This window comes from Echinops telfairi, unplaced genomic scaffold (genome assembly GCF_000313985.2).
Source record: "Echinops telfairi isolate 266 unplaced genomic scaffold, ASM31398v2 ScPeMD7_7469;HRSCAF=8507_1, whole genome shotgun sequence".
Taxonomy (NCBI): domain Eukaryota; kingdom Metazoa; phylum Chordata; class Mammalia; order Afrosoricida; family Tenrecidae; genus Echinops; species Echinops telfairi.
In genome coordinates this window covers 76,286,824-76,311,430 of record NW_022111373.1, presented here as the reverse complement: position 1 = coordinate 76,311,430, position 24,607 = coordinate 76,286,824, and the positions used below count along the sequence as shown (strand labels likewise).

At 38.4% G+C, this 24,607-nt stretch overlaps 1 protein-coding gene across 1 annotated transcript in view; it reads right to left on the bottom strand.

Annotated features, from left to right (window-relative positions):
- CERT1 (ceramide transporter 1) overlaps nucleotides 1-24,607 on the bottom strand; it is a 136,758-nt gene that overhangs the window by 72,093 nt on the left and 40,058 nt on the right. Inside the window, exon 3 of the mRNA XM_045285219.1 lies at nucleotides 20,870-20,986. Coding sequence (XP_045141154.1) covers nucleotides 20,870-20,986 — 117 coding nt within the window. The remainder of the gene's footprint in view (nucleotides 1-20,869; nucleotides 20,987-24,607) is intronic.

Sequence of the window (24,607 nt, the reverse complement as noted above, 5' to 3'; positions counted from 1 at the left end):
ACTTGTGGGCTTGGGCAGCATTGGGTTGGGATGTTTTCGTGATGCACACTTTCTTTACATAAAACTCTCTTATACATGGGTTGCTGTGGATTTCTCTAAAGTACCTAGACTAATACACAGGGTTTTTCTAGTTTGTTGGTTATCAAGTCTAAATACAGAAGCAGACGTGTGGAAGATGATCTTTTTTGTGCTCTTGCAAAGACTGCCCTGAGAATTTCTGATCTGGTGAGAAAAAAGCTATTATCAACCTTTCCACTAACGTTGGCTCTTTTATGCATACTGTCACAAAATGTAGCAATGTAGTTTACTATTGTTATATTGATTGTTGCCCATGCTACACCATGCTTCAAGATAAATTTTCACTTATTTGTAATTAGAAATAAATATTTCACAATATATAATTAGATATTGTTTTTGTGATTAATCGCTATGCTTTCATTATGTTCAATTTGTAACAATGAAAATATATCCTGCATATTAGATATTTACATGACTATTCATAACAGTAGAAAAATTACAGTTATGAAGTACCACCGAAAATAATTTTATGGTTAGGGGTCACCACAACATGAGGAACTGTACTGAAAGGTCACAGCATGAGGAAGGTTGAGAACCACTATCCTAGCGGATTATCCGATATTCACACCTACCAACCCAGAGGCCCCTGTGAATAGGCGGGCAATTAAGGTTGCCTTTTTGGCCCAGTGGCCCCAGATATTAGAAATAAGGCTGGAAGGATTTGAAGGGAAGAATTTAAGTGAGTTGATGGAAATAGCACAACTAGTCTATAATAATCAAGATGACCCCACCACAAGCCAAACCAAGCAGGTAACCAGAATTTTGGCTGTTGCTATGACTGAGGCTAGATCAAAATATAACAAAGGAAGAAAACCTCAACTTGGGAGGCAGGCAGGAGACCAGAGAACTAGAAAGGCTGGCTGTCCCGGATTAGCGAAAAACCAGTGTACATACTGTAAAGAGGAGGGACATTGGAAAAACGAGTGTCCCCAGAAAAAGGCAAAAGAAAGGACCAGTACCACTAGAGGGTGCCGAGTGACGGGTTTGGGGTTCCATTCCAATATGCCCTCAGGAACCCAAGGTCATACTGGATGTTGGGGTTATTAGCCTGTCAACTTCCTAGTTGACACTGGAGCCACTTACTCAGGCCTCAAGAACACTAAAGAACCTCTTACAGGAAAGTATACTCAAGTCCAAGGGGCTACAAGCAATATGAAATCTTACCCTTGGACTAAAACTCACATAACTAATCTCGGAGCTGGTACCATCACCCACCTGTTCTTAGTTATGCCAGTGCCCGTACCCCCTCCTGGGAAGAGATCTCCTCCAAAAAGTACAGGCTACCATTTCATTCCTTGGAAACGCTGCTTCCCTTATATTCGACACTTGCCAGGAACCAAGTAGAATTTTGTTTTCTCTGTTGTTGGAAACACTGACCACAGGAGGAAAAGAACCAGAGTTAAAATGGGCTAAGGTTGAAGAAGCAGCATTCCAACAACTAAAGCAAGCCCTAAGCACTCCAGCACCTGCACTTCCACAGATTTCAAAATCATTCCAGCTGTTTGTCATGGAGGTAAGAGGCATTGCCAAAGGGATATTAACTAAACTCTAGGGCCCTGGAAGAGACCTGTCGCCTACTTATCTAAGTGGCTGGACCCTATAGCCTCTGGTTGGCCAAACTGTTTGAGGGCTATGGCTGTCACTGTGACGCTTGTTAAGGAAGCATCAAAGTTAACCCTGAGACAGGACTTACAAATAGTGGCCCCACATGCTTTGGAATATCTTCTCCAGAGTCCTCCAGAAAGGTGGATTTCTCACATGAGTCATCCAGTACCAAGTACTCCTCTTTGACCCTCCACAAATCCAATTCCTGAAAACGACTGTCCTCAATCCAGCCACTCTGTGCTCTCATGATGTTCCGGAGACATCCGTTCATGACTGCTTAGACCAGTACTTCTCAAACTTTCTAATGCTGTGACCCTTTAATACAGTTCCTCATGTTGCGGTGACCCCCCAATCATAAAGTTATTTTAGTTACTACTTCACAACTGCAATTTTGCTACTTATGAATCGGGCGGTCCCTGTGAATGGGTCACTCGACCATCAAAGGGGTCATGACCCCCGGGGTTGAGAACTGCTGGCTTAGACATATTAAAATCCCTATCCAACACAAGGGAGGATCTAACTGATGTTCCACTGGCCACTGTGCATGCCACTCTGCTTACAGACAGGAGCAGCTATCTGGCAAATGAATAAAGAAAAGCAGGTGCTGCTGTTGTCACGGGTGACAAGGGAATATGAGCCAGTCTCTCCCTGTGGGCACCTCTGCACAACGAGCTGAACTGCCCATACTAACAAAAGCCCTAAGATGGGGAAAAGGAAAGATTGTCAATATTTACACGGACAGCAGGTACACCTTTGCAACTGCACAGTACATAAGACCCTTATCAAGAGAGCGGTCTCCTGACCTCGGGAGGTAAACAAATTAAAAATAAGTAAGAAATTTTGGCCCTGTTAAAAGCCATCTGGCTGCCTAGCAAGGTGGCTATCATGCATTGCGAAGGCCACCAAACTTCAGAAGATCCTATTTTTAAAGGAAATAACCTAGCAGAGGTAGCTCTAAAACCACTGGGGTCTTTGCAAATTTTGTCCCTGCTACCTCCCAAGCTACTGCCCTCCCAACCACATTATATAGAGGCAGTAAAGAACTGGCTCAGACTCTGAAAGGAATTCTGAACGAGCAAGGATGGTACCTACTGCCGGATCAGAGACTTTTCCTCCTTGAAGTATTAGGCAGGTATCTGGTGCAAGACATTCATCAAAGTATCCACTTGGGAGGTACTAAGCTGACTGAGCTATTAAAAGGAAAATATTACATCCCCTGACTACACCATTATGCAAAAAACACTGCGGCACACTGTCCCACTTGTGCTCAGATGAACCCCGGCCTATACCTCCCTATAGCATGGAGCAAGAGCTCGAGGACAGGGACCAGAATTCTGAGAAGTGAACTTCACAGAAGTAGCACCTGGCAAATATGGATACAAATACTTGCTAGTATTTGTGGACACTTTTTTTCTGACTGGACTGAAGCTTTCCTTTTAAAATCCGAAACTGCCTTTGAAGCAAAGAGGTTAATTTCAGAAATAGTTCCTGGATTTGGTTTACCTCTGGCTCTGGGGCCTGACAATGGCCCAGCATTCACTGCCAAAATAACTTAATTAATAGCTCAAATTTTGGGTGTAAAATGGAAATTGCATTATGCAGACAGGCCTCAGAGTTCACAGCAGGTAGACAGAATGAACAAAATCTTAAAGGAAACCTTAACCAAGCTTAAACTAGAGACTGATGATAACTGGGTGAGCCTCCTGCCTTTTACCCTGCTGAGAACTAACTCGGTGTACCCCTTATGTTTTTGGACTGTCTCCTTTTGAAATAATGTTCAGTAGCCTCCTCCCTTACTCCCTCACTTAAGGGAAGAGCAATTAGAAGACATAAATAATCAAACTCTTCTTAAGGCAATTCAGTTCATACGGCAAAAGACCAATCATCCAGTGCAGAGCGCATGGACTAAAACTGCTACATCCAGTCCAACTCATAACCACCAGCCTGGTGATTGGGTATGGATCAAAAGAAAAAGCCCTGATATAGCCTAACATGTAGGTGGACTGGACCATCGCCTATCATCTTGACCACACCCATGCCATTAAAAGTAGCAGGATGCCAACCGTGGCTCCATTACACCCAGGTGAAACCCACTGTGCAAGAACAAGTACTGGAGCGGTGGATGGTAAAGAAAACTGTAGGCCCTCTAAAAGTCAAGTTTGCAAACTCTAACCCTTGTTGCTCTCATTGTACCCACTATCGCTGCTTCCCCGGACCATTACCCCAACTCAGTATACATGACAGTCACCCACACTGAAACTGGGCAGCTGCTTACAGAGTGGAAAGGTTATACCTACTCTCCAATTTGACTTACACAAGCTGCTCCCTCCTGGCTGGTCACTTGTCCCTTTCAGGTGTAGGTTCGTTAAACTTGAAGAAAGACTCCAAAGCATAGGACTCTATATTTGCCTGGCCAAGTCCGACCCCCACTGTGAAGGGTGCAAGACAAGGGCATTGTGCAGCATGGAATTGTTACCCAAGCTTGGTGGGGCCCTGTAAATGTCATCAGTGGGTCAGACCCAGACATCAAACATACAGGGAAATCAGACTAGGTTGTGAGCAAATAGGGACATGTAGTCCTATTGGAATAGATATCCTCATCCCTAAAAACCCCGCCTGGAGAACAGAAAAAACCTGGGGTCTCTTTCACTATCCCAAAACTAGTGGACCCTGGCATACCCAAGCCTATAGGCCCAAACATTGTACTAAACCCTGTCCTAGACTTCTGAGTCTATCCCACCCCTAAACCCACTGACTCTCACACAGGCAAGATTACTCCCCAAAAGTTACCTGTCTCCCCTATTAACCGTCCTCAATGACCGCTATTAGATACCATAGATGCTGCACATAATTTTGTTAATCAAATCAGCTCTGAATGGGTGGCAGTGCAATCCTATGTGTAAATCCTTCTCCCCCATATTATGTTGGATTAGGAGCAAATGCCAATGGAAGGCAAGGCACCACATCAGATCCACCGACACCCTGTAAAACAGGCGAACCCAAAGTATCGCTGGAGTCAAGAACCTAAGCTAACACTCTGAGACCTACAGGGGCAAGGATCTTGTTATATCTCTCCCAAGTATAACTTTAATGCCTCTGCATACCAGAAATCATGTTCCAACCTTAAGCTTTTACATGCCCCTGGAGAAAGCACAGAGTTAACTTTAATAGTAGCTCCTGAAGAAACATGGTTCACATGCACCACAGGACTTACGCCATGTATAAACCCTACAGTCTTTAATATAGACCCAAATATATGCATCCTGGTCCACATCATTCCCCAAGTAAAATTACTCAGGAGAAGGGGGGCACGAGCATGAGCCTTATGATCATCGAGTAAAACAGGCTCCCATTTTGATACCCTTGCTAGTTGGTGTAGGAGTGGCAGGTTCAGCAGCAATAGGAACTGCCTCCTTAGTGACTGGACAAAGCAATTTTAAAATCTTATCTCAGCTAGTACCCTGGACCACCAAGCTCTAGAAACCCAGGTTGACCATCTAGAGCGGTCCCTAAACTCACTGGCAGAAGTTGCATTACAGAACCAGAGAAGGCTAGATTTATTATTCCTAAAACAAGGAGGACTGTGTATGGCCCTAGGAGAAGCTTATTGTTTTTATGCAAATCATTCGGGCATTATAAGAGATAGTCTAGCTCTAGTCCGCCAGACTACAGGAGTGGGAAGCATTAAGAACTAAAGAAAGTAATTGGTTTCAAAGCCTATACGACTGGTCTCCATGGTTAATCACTCTGCTAACTACTCTAGCAGGCCTTTTAGTGCAACCATTTCAGCGTTAGCAGCCGGGCCCTGTGTAATTCATAAATTCAGAGCATTTATTAAGTCACGAATTTAGGCAGTAAACATTATGATGTTGCAAGCTCATTATCAAAGAGTAAGTCAGGAAGAATCAATGATTTGATGTCCCCATAAAACCAGTGGGGAAGGTGATGCCCAAGAATAGGTTAATGGAAAAACACTGCCCAGTCCAGTGGGTCAGGCAAAGATTAGTGGAAAACATTACTCAACTCGAGCTACAGAAAATAGGAAAGCCCATCTGTTTGAGTTAGGATAGCTAGCTGAATTGTCAACATACTTGCCTCACAGCGGTTCTCAACCTGTGGGCTGGGGCCCCTTTGGGGGGTTGAACAACTATTTCACAGGGGCAGCCCGACTCACAACAGTAGCAAAGTTACAGTTATAAAGTAGCAACAAAAATAACTTTATGATTGGGGGTCACCACAATGTAAAGAACTATATTAAAGGGTCGCGGCATTAGGAAGGTTGAGAACCACTGCTCTAAGATAAAGACCCCTGGTCCTTGCCTTTAAGATAAGACACCAGCACACAAAATTGTTTTTGTTTGCTAATTGCCACATCTGCCTGTTTCCTACTTGCTTGCTTGCTTCAGCGAATGTATGAAAAATTCCCACTGTGATTAAACCCTATATAAACTCCCTCTGTTGTTTGGTCGGGGGAGGAGGGGAACTCCTCTGGGCTGGAGCTGCAAGGTCCATCACCAGCCAGTAATAAAGACTCCTAAAATTTTAATTGAACCTGGTGGTCTCCTGACTCAACGACACTGTAACAAAGTAAATTACCAGGCCTTTCTTTCAAGGTACCTACCTTTTGGTGGACTGAAACCTGACATTTGGCTTAGCAAACAGTGTATTAAGTACCACCCAGGCCTTCTAAATACAGAACGGTTATACAACTCTAGAATGATTTTTTTCCCTTTAATCATAACCAAAATAACATTTAATTGAATTTTTAATTAAACTTTGCAAAACAAGCTAGCCTTCCACTGGGTGACATTAGATTTAGCACAATGTGTCAATGTTCTCTTTGTGTTTAGTTTGTTCCCTTTTTAGCAGTCTAGGTTCCCTGCCCCTTATATCTCTCTCATCTTTGCTTTTGAGTAATTGTTGAGGTTTCGGTTTCATACTGATAATTTTTATGCAGAAAAATCTTTCAGGTTTTATCTTCTATTTCTAAAGTAAAATTTTGCAAACAAAATGACCCACAAAAGCTAAAAAAGTAATCTAAAAACCAAGAAAAATCTATCTCAATTACTAGCAGTGAATCTATGGTGAGGAATATAAAAACTTGCAAACCTGGTAAATTCTATACAAAATCACAAAAACATCTTCAGAACATAATATTTTGAGTAGTTGCCATGCCCACCCTATTGTAGAAGCACTAAAAGTTCCTATCTTCAAATAATACAGGTAACTGGAGATGAAGAAGAACATAGGTTCACTGACAAAGAAAAAAAGGGCTTTTGTGTACTCTGTAGTACTGTGCTCACTCAGGTGACAACACAGAAATGACTCTCACCTCCATGGAACTTAATATTTGAAGGGTATCCAATTCATAGTACTCTCAATCTAGTTATAATTCATTGTATAATTTACTCACTTCAGACGAATTAGCCACTGAAAACCCTATGGGTAGCATGGAAACATTGCAAGCTACGGAAAACCTCATGGACAGAAGCAGAACATCATGACAGAGAGTCCCAAATGACACGCCGCTCAGGGCAGAAGGGACTGATTATGCCTAAGAGCTGCCTTCTCAAAGTGGAGACACCATAATGTCACATATGGAGTAAAGCCTTTGGGAACTTCATTTGCTGGTGCAGCACAACCCAAAATGAGAAGAAACAGCTGCAAACACAAATTAATAATTGGAACTTATAATGTATGAAGTATAGAAAATTAGAAGTTGCTAAAAGTGAAATGGGTTGATATCAGCCACTTTGAATGGAAAACGATACGGCTTAGTATACTGGGAAGGATACAACCAAGAGGAATGACATTGCATTTATAGTCAAAAAGACATTTCAAGATCTATCTTGAAGTACAATGCTGTCTGTGATAGCATAATGTCTATTTTAATCATTCAACATTTTGCACATGTTTTAAAATCAGGAAAGGTGTGCATCTTTTCACCATAAGGTATTTTCAGTTGCCTCATCTGCATGTGGAAGTTGAACACTGACCAAAGAAGACTGAAGAAGAATCAATGCATTTGAATTGTGGTGCTGGTTTAGAACATTGAAAATACCCTGGACTACGAAAAGTACTAACAGAATCTGTACCAAAAAGAATTATTTGATATACACCATTTCAAGAGATAGCAAATGATCAAGAACCAATGATGCTGCACTGAATGCATTAGATAAAACCACGGATCCAGGTATTGATGGAAAACTAGTTGAAATTTTACAACAAGCTGATGAAGCACTGAAAGCACTCACTTCTTTATGGCAGGAAATTTGGAAGACAGCTACTTGGACAATTGACTGGAAGAGATCCCTATTTGTACCCAATCCAAAGGAAGGCAACAGAATAGTATTTGTGAATTATAATAATATATTGTCATTATTATCACACGCAAGTAAAAACTTTACTGGAGGTTATCCAACAATTGTTGCAACAGATTGACAAGGAGCTGCCAAAGGTTCAGGCTGGATTCAGAAGAGAACATGCAATAGGTATATCATTGCTGATGTCAGATGGATCTTGGGTGAAAGCAGAGAATACCAGAAACATACTTATTCCTGTTTCATTGATTATGCAACGGCATTTGACTGTGTGGTTCATAACAAACTATAGATAGCTTGACAAGAATGAGAATTCTAGAACACTTCATTGTGTCCATGTGGAAATAGTACATAGATCAAGAGGCAGTTGTGGTAGCAGAACAAGGGGATACTACATGGTTTAAAATTACCAAAGGTATGCATCAGGGTTTTATCCTCTCACCTATTCAATCTGTATGCTGACCAAATCATCAGAAAAGCCAGTTTATATGCAGAAGAATGTGACATTGGGATTGGAGGAAGGCTTATTAACAACTTGTGACACCCATATGCCATAACCTTGCTTGCTGAAAGTGAGAAAGTTTTTGAAACACTTGCTGATGAAGATCAAGGATTGAAGCCTTCAGTGTGGATTTGACTCAATGTCAAGAAGACCAAAATCTTCACAACTGGACCAAGAGATAACATCATTATAAACTGAGAAAAGATTGACATTGTGAAGAATTTCGTCTTGCTTGCTTGGATCCACAATTAATGATCATGGAAGTCAAGCGATCAAAGGATACATTGCATTTGGTACACGTGCTGCACAAGACCTCTTTAATGAGTTGAAATGAAAGGGTGTTACTTTGAGGACTGAGGTGCACCTGACCTAATTTGTTATTTTAAATTACCTCATATGAATGTGAAAGTTGGATACAGAATAAGACTAAAGAAAAATCAATGCATTTGAACTATGGTGTTGGCAAAGAATATTGAAAGTACTATGGAATGCCAAAAGGGCAAACAAATCTGTATTGGTGGAAGTACTGCCTGAATGTTCTTCAAAGGCAAGGATGGCAAGACTTCATCTCACGTACTCTGGACATGTTATTAGGAGAGACCAATACCCAGAGAAGAACATCATGACTGGTAAAGTGGAGAAGCAGCAAAAAAAGAGAAAGGTCCTCGACTACATGGATTGACAGTGACTGCAACAATGGGCTCAAGCAAAGGAATCACTGTGGGGATGGTGCAGGACTGGGTGGGGTTTTGTTCTGTTTTTCACAGAGTAGCTGTAAGTTGGAACGGACTCGATGGCACCTAACAAGAACAACAATAATTTATAGTCACCTACAGGCATAAAAGGCAATCAAATGCTCTCTTTTGGAGATTACTTCAGAGATTATCAAGAGAATAATGCAGTTAGCAATAGATGTACAAACTGAAAAAGAGAGAAAGGGGTTCATGACAAACCACAGAAACAGAAACTGAGTATAGGATATGCAAACAAAGTAATGAAACAACAGAAATGGTGAGGGGCGGAGAGGGGTTCTGGTGGTCAGTAGTTAAGTGCTTGGCTGATAGCAGAAAAACAAGCAGTTTGAATCCATCAGCTGAGCAGGAGAAAGATGTGGCAGACTGCTTTCATAAGGACTGAAAAACAGAAAGAAAGGTATTTGGGGAAACCCTATGGGAGCAGTTCTATTCTTGTCATATAGGGTTGATATGAGTCCAATTTGACTCAAGGGCAATGTTTCTTTGTTTTAGGAAAGACCAAGAAGGAATAAGGAAATAGGAGAGAACAAAGAGACTACATGCAAACTTGCTCAGCCCTATATAACGCTGACAATTCTACACTTGTCCAGTTGACTCCCCCTTAGATTTTAAGAGATATTGTCAAATGATATTGAAATAGATAAACATATATTCCTCATATTTTCTCCACAATTAATCTGTACTTTCCTTCCTGATATGTTTCTTTGGAGCCCTGTTCTCCTGGGAAAGTATCCCACCACAGGAAGTAAGTGTCAGTTTATAACCAGTTCTGGCCTGCCCAACATGTACAGAAAAGAGAGTCACATTCTTTGGGCAAGGCACAGAAAGTTGTCAGAAAGATATTATCAGTTCAATTCAGACAATAATTTCAAACTGAGAGGTTCAATAAGGCATTTCCTTATTGTCAAGAATCAAACTTAGGCCAAATGCATATTCATGACTACTTCTTGGAAATCTGTTACATATTCATAATCCCCATAATTTGTTGTTGCTGGGTGCCACTGAGTTGGTTTTGACCCATTGTGACCTTACGCACAAGAGAGCAAAACAATGCCCGGTCCTGTGCCATCAAATAGCAGTGGAAGCAACACAGGGCTGGTGCAGGTCTCAGCATGGCTCATCAACAGGTACGTCAAGGCAGAGAAAGAGAATGAGAGAGTGGCCCACTTCCAAAAAGCCATTTAACTCGGTGGCACCTCCTAATGAAGTCATCAAGCTATGACCTGATTGACAGGCTGAACTCCACCCACATCATCTTATAAGTGCCCTGTTACTACACAAACCCGAACTATCACAGTACACCCCTTGTTAACATGGCACTTGAACAAAGTAACTCTGAAAACCAGGACAATAATAAAATCAAATTTGTGCCTAAAAGGTAAAACTAAAATGCACACAATTAAAAATATGCCAGCCCTATTTAAAGATAATATTCTATAAGTGAACAAACTATTCTATGATTAACAATTGCAGTTATGTGAATATCTATACCATAATCCTAACAACATATTCTCCAACCCATTAAAGTTTGTAACCCAGCCACAGTGTTTTTATTCCTATTTTGGTTATCCAATTTCTATACTGCCCACTTACATCAACCCAGTTCTCTGAAGAGACAAGCATGTTCTTTGATGTGAACAATCTTTATTCTAGTTGGAACCTTGTATCTCCGCATCCATAAGCAAAGTCAAACCAGGACAGGCCATCCTACAGTCAGCAGTAATATGCACCAACTCACAGGCTCAAAAATTTTCTTTATTTGGTCTGCTTCTGGTCAACTAAATGTGGTTCGCCTTAGACTCACCAGGGTGCCCATTGTCCACCTTGCCTTTTGATCATAGGTCCTTTCACAATTGCTCAACAACTTTAGCCCCCTTGGGCTAGGTCATATCATAGGCTCAGGTTACGCACAACTCTTTAAACTTCAGGCCAGCCAAGCCACTCTCATCTCCCTCAAGTCCCTGTAAACAGGTCCACAGGTGTCAGTGGCCAGGCTCACCCTGTCTCTCTATTGCTTTTTTCCCACTTTCACTCAACAAGTGGATCCAGGTGGTCATCTAGCAAGTTTTCAGACTGCTCCTAGGCTTTCTTTAATTTTAAGTCCTGGAGAGGGGGGTTTCTTCAAGGCTCTAATTTTTTTCCAGCTTCACGTACAAATCACTGGTTCAAAATTAAAAAGCCAAAGGGCTCCTCTTTCTTCAGTCTGTCAACAGCTCTCTCAGCAAGTCTTTTCAAATGCAAATGTACTGATCACTCAAGGCACTTTGTGGGGCTCATCTTTTCAGAGCCTTCTTTACAGGGATGTCCTATACCCATTTGTTTAAAGATCTGATTTAATGGCTGAAAGCAGTGGCTTACAAACTCTCTATTTTCATACTTCCCAATTATCATTTCTATCACACATTATATCAATAACAATAAATAGAAGAAATCAGTATAAACCTAGTACAGCCAGGTCCTAAACTCAAATTTTAAAACAATCTAATTCAATATTTATCTAAACTATCCCATTCATATGCAAGATGGTCTTAGACCTCTGGCTACATCAAGCCACAGTGGGGCCTTCTGTAAGCCATTTTGACTAAGCATCATGGTCTCAGAAGAGAAGTTCAAGGGGCCATTTTGCCCTTGTGCTCAAAATTTACATTAATAACATTCATTTTTGCCATTTCAGGCAGGATTAACCAAAGAAAACTAGGAATTGAAACCTACGTCCTTTTCAGAAAACAATTGAGTAAATAGTGTGGCCTTATCTGACCCCCAGCTAGCCAAAGAAACACTACCATAATGCAGAGATCAAATAAGCATCCACTCTCCATCTTCATAATTTGTTTCTCTAATACCCCATTCTTAGTACCATAATGTGTTTGACTGGGTTGACTTGAGAAGCAAATCCAGTGACACTCATGTGTAAAGAGAGAGCTTTATATCAAGTACTTGTATATCAGGAAAATACCCCAGCCCAGTCCAGATCAAGTCCCTAAGTCTCATACTACTCCATAAATCCCTCTTCAGACTCACGCAGGTCTCAGCATGGCTTGCTGGCCTGAAGGTGAAGGCATAGTGTGTGGCCTGCCTCTAGAGAGCCATTTATCCTGTTGGCACCTCCAAATGAGGTCATCAAGTTGCGAGCTGATTGACAGGCTAAATTCCAGTCATATCTTCTTATGGGTGGCCAGGTTGGCACACAAAAAAACCTAACTACCACACTAACCAAATTCTTGATTTTAATGAGTGAAACAATATGAAACACTTAACGATAATGAAATTTCCTTGCTGGCTAATAAAGTTTAATTGTCATTATGCAATGGGATATTTTTACTATTTACTGAGACAATGACAGAACACATACTACTCTGGCACTTACTAGATTTGGCCTTCTCTTGGATGTCAGGCAGTAGTACAATCTGATCCCATGATTCACTCTATCTTCACGACAAGATGTAAACAGGTAAATGAAACATTAAATTTATATAGCTACCCTAAAAATAAAGAGTTAATAAGGTTTTATTTGCATTCTTAAATCGTGGTCAATTAAACAAACTAGTGTCAAACGCAAAACTACGTTTATATAATAATCATTTATAAAGCATATATGCTTATGAGTGGGTCTCAAAAATTTGTGGAACAATGCCATTAGCTTTCAAATCTATTTTTTCCACAAATATTTTGAAGGCCACTGCATAAAAAATTTCCCTGGGACAAAGTGGATTATACATTGGGCTGCTTACCACAAGGTCAGCAGTTCAAGACCATCAGCCACTCAAAGGGGAAAGTTGAAGCTTTCTGCTCCCATAGAGGGGTACAATTTCAGAACCCACAGGGGCAGTTCTATTCTGACCTGTAGGGTCACTATGAGTCAATATTCACCCGACAGTAAATTTTTGGTGTGATGTTTGTTAAAAGAATTTTCCAGTAATACAGTTGATTAAAAATGGCAAACACTATGACTTTACATGACCTTGGTATGTTTTCAAACTGTTACAGAGGACGATAAAAATTCTGCCACCTATTATAAAAGTTTGCTAATAATTAGATCAGACTAGACAGAAAATAAATCAAAGTATCAAATAGGCTGAAGTTGCTCCTAAAAATTGGGGAATAGCAGCAAAATCAACATGAGTTTGAGATAGCATGGGAAAACAAGAACAACCAAAACTCCAACATTTCACCAAAAGACCTAGAAAGTGAGCCTTGGACCTAATTTTGGTGGTTCAGCCATAGGAATCTTGGTAAAGAGCATTTTTAAAGCCCCATTTAATTCATGCATGATATATATTCATGCATGATATATAATTGTCAAGTTCCTTTTAGAAATAATGTTCAACATCATTTCCGCAGACAGAAATATCTAAATTTCTCAGAATAGGAATGAAATTTTCTTTAGAAAAAGCATACAATGGAGCTTCACAGATGAATCAATAAGCCTTCACACAAAGGGCTAAGAATGAATCCACACTAGTGAATACAAAAAATATTAAATCACAAAACAACTACCAGTAGATTTTTAAGCACAGAAAATCAACATCTGTAAAATTACTATTTGGATCTCTCCCCCCTCATTAGATTCATGTATTTTCCTATGAGTTCTCAAGTCTTGGCAAATTTTCAGAATATGGGGAAAGTCTGTGTGGCCCATGACCACCAAGCTTTCAGGGTCTACTAAAGCTGCTCCCTGGTGGGAATACAGGAATGTCATAATTACCACAAACTCTAACTCAGCCCAAAACTTAATTTTTTCAACATGACTCTTTAATACACTAGTGCCAAGAAAACTTTCCTTTTACTTCTCCCTCTACTCTCTCCCCTGGAGAAGAAGGATATTTCTTTCTTGGTGGTAGAAAAACAGTGTTCTGTAAAACTCACATGTATTTGAACTGTGAAAGTTTCTTTGAACAACCTATTACAGAATAAATACTATCAAGAAATAATTTACTATCCTTCTTCATATACGAATTATGCAGAAAATACTCAAGAGGCTCACTGAGAGTACTTATGCACATTTATACTGGAAAAGTATTAATTTATTCCAAATAAAAATATAATTATCTTAACTTTGTATTTATACAGCTTCTATGTTTCAAATAATTTTTACAATATTATTTGACCTCAAACAACGTGGGAGATAGCTACAAGATTAAATAACAAACAACTTCCTTTAAACTTCATGTATTTGTCCGCCTGGCTCTCAAATTCTAATAAGCAATGCAGAAAACAAATAGACTTCATGCAATGGAGCCAGCACACACTTTCGTACAATATAAAATGACTAGGCTGGTATACAAGAGGTTAAGTAAACAGTACAGTCCCGCTGCTATTCACAGTTTTCAGTGACCAACTCTGAAAAGTGGATGGCCTATTCCTTCTTTACAGTGTCGAAGCTCTGTTGGAATCCTGTTTATTTAGAGTGACAAACCAAATCTAACCAAATTCACATCTATCAAGTCAATTGTGACTGTTAGACAGGGTAAAACTACCCTGTGGGTTTCTGGAATGGTAATTCTTTAAAGGAGTAGAAAGCCCTTTTTCCCACAGAGCAGCTGGTGATTTTGAACTACTGACCTTGTAATTAGAACCCCAATGAATACCCACTACTCTACCACAGCTCCTTTGGAGTGACCCTGCTGGTATTTAAAACACTAGTGACATACCTTCCAACATAATAGCAACACAAAAAACTTCACAGTACAACAAACTGACAGACAACTGGTGGTGAAGAACAGAGAATTATGAAAAAAATTAAAGAATTTGAAATTGATCCAAATCAAGATACACCTGATAATTACTGGTGGTTTGAATACAAAAGGTGCAAACAATGAGGAAGGAACATGGAAAATATATTTCTGATGATAGAAATGAAGTTGGAGATTGTATAATAGGATTTTCTAAGAAGAACAACTTCTTTCTTCATCACAAACCCTTTTTCAACAACACAAAACATGAAACACATAAACATTCAACTAGTGTTGGGAAGGCACAATAGAGAAGCTCATTATCAGAAGCTAAAACCAGGGCAGCAGCTGACTGTGAAACAGCCCATCAAATGTTCATTTGTAAGTTCAGGTTGAAGGTGAATAAAATTATAACAAGTTCACGAGAGCCAAAATACAATCTTGAGTATATCCTACCTCAATTTTGAGTGAGATGATATCAAGAATATCATACACAAAGAAAGCAAAAGGTCATTAAAAAGACAAGAAAGAAAAGGTAAGCATGGATGTTAGAAGAGCCTCAGACAATTGCTTTTAATCACTGAATAAAGGCAAATGGAAGAATGAAGTCACACAACAGAAAATTTCAAAGGGCAGCTAGAGAAGATAGAGTAAAATATTATATAATGGAATGTACATAAACCTGGAATTAGAAAGCCATAAAGAACTCGCTTACCAAGTATTAAGTTGAAAGAACTGAATAAAAAAAATTCAAGTCTCGAGCTGTAATATTGAAAGATTCCATGGGGGAAATATTGAATGATGCAGGAAGCATCAAAAGAAGATGGAAAGAATACACAAAGTGACTACTAAAAAGAACAGTCAACAGTCAGCTATGGTAGCATATACGCAAGAACTAATGGTGCTGAAGGAAGAAGTCCAAGCTGTATCGAAAGCCTTAGCTAAAAACAAGGCTCCAGGAATTGATGGAATACCAACTGAACTGTTCCAAGAAGCTGGTGAAGCACTGGAAGTGCTCAATCATTGATGCCAAGAAATCTGGAAAACAGTTTACCTGGCTAGATGACTAGAAGAGATTCATATTTGTGCCCATTCCAAAGGATGGTGACCAAACAATGCACAAATTATAGAATATTATTATTATCATGACATTGGATTGACATCCTGGCTGCAACAATGGACTCAAATAGACAATTGTGAGGTTGGAGCAGGACTGGGCGGTGTTTCCTTCTGTTGTGGATAAGTTCGCTATAGGTTGGAACCGACTCCATGGCACCGAACAACAACAACTTGCATGCAAGTAAAACTTTGTTGAAGATCATCCAACAATGGTTGCAACAGTACATTGACAGAGAGCTGCCAGAAGTTCAAGCTGGATTCAGAAGATGATATGGAACAAAGGTTATTACTGCTGAAGTTACATGAATCTTGGCCCAAAGCAGAGAATACCAGAGAGATGTTTACTTGTGTTTTAGTGACTGTGCACAGGTACTCCACTGTGTGGACCATAACAATTAGATAGTCTAGGGAAGCATGGGAATTCCAGAACATTTCATTGTGCTCCTGTGGAACCTGTACATGGAGGAAGAGTCAGTTGTGTGAACAGAACAAGGGAATACTGCATGGTTTAAAATCAGGAAAGGTGTGCATTGGGGTTGTATCCTCTTCACCATACTTATTTTGTCTGTGTGTGGAGAAAATAATGAGAGAAGCTGAATTATATAAAGAATATGGTATCAGAATTAGAGGAAGGGTTAACAATCCGTGATATGCATACTGACAATCTGTGATATGCAGATGACAACCTTGCTTGTTGAAAGTGAGGACCTGAAGCACTTGTTGATGAAGGTCAAGTATTACAGCCTTCAATATGGATTACAACTCAATATAAAGAAAACCAAATTCCTTACAAATAGAATATGGTAAATGGAGAAAAGACTGAAGTTTTAAAGGATTTTATAATGCTTGGATCCACAATGTTCACGTAAGCAGCAATCAAGAGATCAAGTGACACACCACACTGGTTAAATCTGCTGCAAAAGACATCTTTTAAGTGTTGAAAAGCAATGATGTTACTTTGAGGACTAAGGTATGTCTAACCCAAACCAGGGTAATTTCAATTGCCTCATATACACGTGCAAGTTGGGCACTGAATAAGGAAGATCAAAAAAGAATTGATACACCTGAATCACAGTGCTGGCAAAGAATTCTGAAAGTACCATGGATTGCTAAAAAGAATAAACAAATCTGTCTTGGAAGTAGTACAAGAATGCTCCTTATGAGCAAGGATGGTGAGACTTCCTCTTACGTATTTTGGAAAAGTTATGGGGGGGGGGGCTGTAGAATAAGCTATTAGGGGTAGGGAGAATGTTGATAAGCAGTTTAAATTCTTAAAATCAATGATATGAAATGTAAACACCCACAATTGTGAAAAAATTCACAATTTTTTAAAAGTGAAAAAAAAAAGAGAAACCACATGGCTAGACAAAAGCAATTCACTGTATCAGTTACTGTCCAGATGTCACACTTATTTCCAATGTATTATGAAAACTTAAATCAGAAAATCAGCTTTCAAGAATTTTTTTTTAAAGGAAACAAATTATATTCTGGAATGAATACCAAGGGTGAAATGACAAACCTTGACCGAGAGTCCTATTAATTCCCCAACAAAACATGTTTTACACCATTATTTCAATTGGACAGTTTATGCACCCACTACATTGCTAATTCCTACAACGAAGTGTGATTATTGTGTGTGAGCCGTTAAGGAGCTTATGGTTTAAAATAAACACTACAGATATGGTGAACTTCCTTTAGTGTTTCTTGTAATGTGGAGCTGCTGACAAGTGCGAAAGTATCACGATCCAAGAGGCACATGATTTCAGTCAATAGAACATAATTTTCCGCTTGTAGGTCAGCATAACTAATTGCTGACCAAAAGCTCTGGCTTCAGGTCAGACAGACTTAGTTCTGAATGTTGACTTGATTACCAACGAGTTGTTTAACTGTGGACAAGTGCTTAAGCACTGTGTGCCTCTCTTTCCTTATCTGGAAAAATAAAAAATGCCAGTCTCAGGATTATTGTGAAACTACAATGAGATAAAGTATATAAAGGGCTTATCATAATATCTAACAAACAGTAAACAAAAATGTTAGTTATCATCACCACCACCATTATCATCGCTAAATAAGAGAGAATTCTTGTAGTGTATGCACGTGCGTATATGCATGTGTTTCAAAGAGAGAGAGAGAGAGAGAGCCCACACATGAGAAATGGATTAATTTATACATAACTCACTATCATCCAGTGGTCGTTGACTAATACCAACCCCATAGGATAGGGTAGACCTGTTTCTGTTGGATTCCAAGACTATAACTCTTCACAGGTGTAGAGAGCCTCATTTTTCTCCTACAGAGTGCCTGATGGTTTTGAACTGCTGACTTTGCAGTTAGCAGGCCAATGTATAACCACTACACCTCCAGGGCTCTGAATCAATACATAGAGCTTATTATATAATGAGCAGAAGGGCCTTGAATGAAGGAAAGAACACAGGGATCCTCAACATTTTCTTCTAGATACTGAAAATAACTAAACTTATTTGGAAAACTTTAACAGTGCAAAAAGAAAAGGGCCATTAGATGACATCAAAATAGAAAAACAGACAGGTTTAAGTGTGGTAACTTGTCCGAGTCATCACTGGGATAGGTGATGCCCTGAGAACCAAACTAAATTCACTGCAACCAAGTCAATTTGACCCATAGTTACTCTCTTCCCGTGGAGCAATTGGTAGATCTGAACCACCAACCTTGGAGCATAACTCACTAAACCACCAATGCTCCCCTAGGCCTAGAGAGTAACTGTGAATTAAAATGAGTAAACTGAAATAATGGGGGCCCAGGCCACTTTTTAAATACAGCATTCTTGGTTTATCAAGACTGGGTTATTTTACTTATTTGTTTATTTTGACTTTGAGAAATACACATACTCTATCATCCTGTCATCCTTCCTTTTTTAACTTACCAAGGAATTAGTAAGGAGTTGCCAGGATTCAAAGCCATTATGTGTCACTCTCCAGATGCGAACAGTAACAAATATTATATGTAAGTGGCTTCAGAGAGTTTGTGGGAAATTTCCATTACTCTTCTACTTGAATTTCCACGAACTTTTTGAAGCCTCCTCTTCCATATACTGTTCTTTTTGGTAAACTTTTGCCAAAGTGATTTCTTATATTCTTTTTATAAACATGTATATGATAGATTAGACTTAAACCCTCACTTTTTCAGGCACTCTAGTACTTTTATTACACACATTAACTCACTAATGGCTTAGTACAATTTTAGGCAAAATATTATCATCATTTACAGCTGAGAAAACACACTGAGAAGTAGTCAAATGCCATGCCCAAGAACATGCATGGAATACATAGCAGGTTCTGCAGAATTTGGATTTAGGCCTGTCTCCTTCCAAATCTCCCTTCTCTTTAAAGTGACAGAAAAAGATTTCTAATTCTAATTTTAAATAGTTTTCTGGAGTAGTAATACTGAAATAACTAAGATAAAACATTTTAAACAAATACAGCAGTACAGCTTAAAAGGGAAAGAAACAAGCATTATAGTCAGCTTTCTTTAGCTTGAAAAAATTTCATAATCAATCATTCGATCCGGAAATGAAATCTAGCCTGATTGTTATTAAAAGTAATGTTCTTGTGGCATCACCCAGGCATGGCTGGTTTTTCTTGTTTTGGGTGTATGTATGTGTTGTGCCTGTTGAATAATCAAAATAGGTGTTTTAATTTCAGCTTTGTGAAATCCGGACAAGTACAGACAAGTGTGTGAACAAGTACTAAGTTCTTTAAGTTCCCTATACTTTTGAACATGATAATATTGAATTAGTTAGTAATAAAGATTTTTTAATTCCTTGGGTCTACTTACTAGTTAGTTATACACAACAGAAGTCAACAACTAGCTTTAAATTACAAGAATGTAATGTATTCAATTACATAAAATGACTTTCTGCATGTTTGTTAAATAGCTTATTTACAAAGATTAAATTAATTACTAAGAGTTTACTAAATGGCTATGGACGGCTACAAAAATTAACACTGAAGCTTTTATTAATCTTTTTTTAGGAATCCACTGTAATTTCAAAAATCTTTTTATCTAGGATAATAGAACTGACATCTTTTAAAAAATCATTTTATTGGGGTCTTGTATAGCTCTTATCACAATCCATATATCCATCCATCGTGTCAAGCACATCTGTTGCGATCATTTTCTTTTTTTATTATTATTAAATACTTTTATTAGGGGCGCTTACATCTCATCACAATCCATACATTCATCCATTGTGTCAAGCACATTTGTACATATGCTGCCATCATCATTTTCAAAGCATTTCTTTCTACTTGAACCCTCGATATCAGCTCATTTCCCCCCCCAGCCATCATTTTCTAAACATATTCATCATTTTCAAAACATTTTCTTTCTACTTGAGCCCTTAGTATCAGCTCATTTCCCGCTCCCTCTCTCCCCCTCCTGCCTTTCCCTCATAAACCCTTGATAATTTATTAATTTTTTTTTTCATGTCTTACACTGACCGATGTCTCCCTTCACCCACTTTTCTGTTATCTACTCACCTGGGAGGGGGTTATATGTAGATCATTGCGAAGAAATGACATTTATTATGAAATTAATCCTTACTATAAAAATGTTAATAAAAAGGGCATATTGTTACTTTAATTAAAACTTAAATTTCTATCACATCAAATTCTTTTAGAACTCATGTGTTACAAGTTAAAGTATTAAAAATTTTATATCTGTATTATTTTAATATTTACTCCAATTTCAGTTTTTAGACACAAACTATATTCGAAGATCTTTTAAAGAAATCCTTGGTCTCTTTTAGCTCCCCATTGCAACGGAAACAGTGAACCCTACCTTATGCTGTTCAATGGCATCTATCCACTGCTGTCTGTGATCTGGGTCTTGAGCACGAAGATACCAAACGCTATCATTTACGCTGATATCGAATCGACATTCATCAAAATCATGAGGCTATGGAGAAAAAAGGGAAAATGAAGAGCAAATCATTTCATATGAAGTGGCATGCCTGACCGCAAAAACAATTAGAAAAGCACTGTATGCTGGTGGGGAATCTTTAATAGTCTTTATTTTTCTACTCAAGGAACTTTTTTGAAGATGTCTCAAATAGAGAAAATAAGGACAGAGTGACCAAAATCAAGCTCCACTTACTACTCCTACAAAGGACTTGATAGATTATAAACATCTATTTTAAAAAGTTGCAGACTACTTTCCATCATTTCTTTGTCTTTGCTAGTGGGAACTACCTAATCACTAAACACCACAGAAAGCAAAATAAAAGAACAAAAAATCTTTAAATAGTAAGTTTTAGGAAAGACATTTATTCCTTTTCCCTTACCCCGTATTCAAAAGTAAATTCCATCATGAACAGTTCTATCTTATTAAATTTAATATTTAACAAAATATTTTTACATTTCACCACAGAATAATGTTAACATTTCCCCCCAAAGAATATAAAAAGAACGTCTTCGCTTTTACACGTATTTAATAGTAATAGCATCCAATGAAAAGCAAAACATAAAATGGATAGTATATAAGACCTACATTAGAAAGATGTAAGAAATCCCTCTATCAAAGTGTAAGTATTTAATGAAAACTTTAACGTTTTCATTCGGTGTTTTAAATTCTTCATAAATACATTTAAAAAATGAATGTTTTGTACCTTTGTCCCCAACTCTCCCAGCTTCCACCCAAAACTTTCCTTATTGGAAAGTATTTAAAAACAAATTAACATAGTGAATACAAGTCCAGTATAAATATCATTAATTCAAATAAATGCTATAAGCTGATCTCACGGGAGAGGAGCTAGAATTTGTATTACCCACCTAAAACTGAACATGAAAGCTCAATGGGCTTCCAGGGGTGCTGAAAGACACTCATGAACATGGGAAAATAATACTTTCTTTTTCAGGGCATACAAACTCTGGGATGGGAATCCTTCTAGACCTCACACTGTCTGACTCTTTGTTTATATCCTTTTACCAACAAGAAAGCTGTAATCCTAAGTACAAGTATAGCACTTTCTATAAGCTGTGAGTCATTCCAGTAAATTATCAAACCCACAACTGAAGGTGCTTGTTGTTGCTCAGTGACACTGATGACACCTGATCACACTTTTTGAGTTGTGTAAACATTTTCAACCCCCTTTACTGAGTTGTTCTTCATTAATATAAACTGACTTCCTTACAAGGTTCCTGTCTAATCTTTCAAGTTGCTGTTGTCAATATGATCCTATATAGAGAGTTCTTAGAAAAGCAGATTTTGCTTTCTACTATTTAAGTTAAAGTTTGTTTTCAGAAGACTTCTGAAACTATTTTTGGTTTAAGGTTTAAAGATCACCTCAGGGGGATTCCTCCTACTTTGTCTTTTAACAGTGCTTTAGCTATTTGGAGATTCTTGCCATTTCTCACAAAGCTGAGAACTGGTTTTTTTATTTCTGTAGGAAGACTGATGAAATTATGATGTTTGAATCGAATCTGATTGTACTGAATCTACATACTTCATTGGATAGTACTGACAACAATATTACATCATCTAATCAATGAACATGTGACATCTTTCCTTTATATTGATCTTCCTTAATCTCTTTCAGCAGTACTTTATGGCTTTTTTTTTAACTTTACAGTTTTCATTGTATTCGATTGTAGTCTGCCTTCCAGGTTTTCTTAATGCTGATGTACAGAAACTCAATTGGTATTTATTTATCACTTCACTTTTGAAAGAAACTTTCCTTGAACATAGGATTCTAGATTGGAAAGCACACACCCCTCAACCCCCCACATACTTCTTTCATCATATTCTAAGATGATGTTCCACTGTTGACTAGATTCTGTGATTCCTGATAGGAAACTCAAAAACCAAACTAGCTCCCATTGAGTCAATTCCAACATACAGTGAGCTGTTTAAGAGTAAAACTGCCCCTGTGGGTTTCCTGGGAGGATGTAACTCTTTATGGGAGTAAAGAGCCTCACCTTTCTCCTGCCTAGTGGTTGGTTGCTTTGAATTGCTGACCTTGTGGTTAGCAGTCTGATATATCAGGACTCCCTGTGATAAATGGATGGAAATTTTAACCACTGTATCCTAAGGTGGTATTCCCTCCCACCCACCCCTTTGATTACTTTCAAGGTTTTTAAATTTATCCCTGGTTTTCAGCAACTTGACTATGATATACTTAGGTTAGGTAAGGCTTCTTTCATTTTATCCTGCTTGAAATTTTCTGAGTTTCTTGAATTTAAAAATTATCTTTTACCAAATTTAGAATGTTTTTTACTATTCTGAAATTATCTTAGATACCTGAGGATAAAAAACAAAACTCAAAAACTCTTCTGTTTTTACAAATGATTTTTACTGAGCAGTCGTTAAAATTTTGATTATTTTCTGTTATCTATAGCTGCTATTGCTATTAAAATACATGTAGTGGTTTTTCTTTTTAGCTGTAGATATTATTCTACTCTGAAATTCTCACTGGGTCATTTTTATATTTCCTTTTTCATTGCTGAAATAATCATTTTTTCATCTATTAAAAGCATATTTTCTTAACTTCACTGCACATAGTTATTAAAGCACACACATACACACATACAAAGCCTTCCTGCTGTTGCCAAGTTGACTACAATTCATGGTGATCCCACCGTGTATTACAGAGAAGTGTCAGTAGCTGCTTTAAAACAGTTTTAGGATAAGTCTAACATCTGGCTCTTCTTGAGTTTGGCGGTCTGTCCCCCAATGGAATAAATTCTTGGCTTGATTCTGGATTGTAACCATGACATTATAAAGTATGAATGTTAGACTGTGATCTCTGAAATCAGTTATATGATTCTAAAAAAAATACTAGTTTTGTTTTAGAAGACTTAGACTAAAATTGTAAATCCTGCTATGTTTAATAAGTGTCAGCTAGAATATTTGTTTTCAGTCTGGCATGCACATATATAGATAAGAGGTCAGGCAACGATTCAGCAAAGTTTATATTCAGAATTTGGGCTTCCATTGCCTGACTTTTTGGGGGAGTATTATAACCTCACTGCATGGGTTTCTCCAGCTAAAGAGATGGGGTAGATTTTTTTAAAGTTTTTTTTTTTTTCTCACTTCCCTGAACCTCTTCCATAGTGAATAGTGACTCAGAAACACATGGTCCAGGAGCCAACAAGAAACCTGAGTAGAATCTTGTTGTTAAGTACCATTGATTCTGTACAACCCATAGTAAACTAACGCAAAACAGAAGGAAACATTGCATTGGCCTGCGCCATCTTTACAATTGTTCCTATAATTAAGCTGTTGCTACAGCTATGGTATGAGAATCTTATCTCTTTGAGGGTCTTCCTCTTTTTCATTGACCCTCCACTTTACCAAGCATAATGTCCTTGTCCAGGGACTGGCCTTTTCTGACAATATATCCAAAGTATATAAGATGAAGTCGTACAACATCCCTCACTGACCCATAACCCTCCGGAGGACAACACTGGAGACACAGTGCGAAAATTGCGCTTGTTCTGACCCCACCAGACTGAGGTAAAACACTGAGAGCATGAAACAAAATAGCAAGGGGAGCAGAGCAAGGAAGTCCCCAGGGAAAAT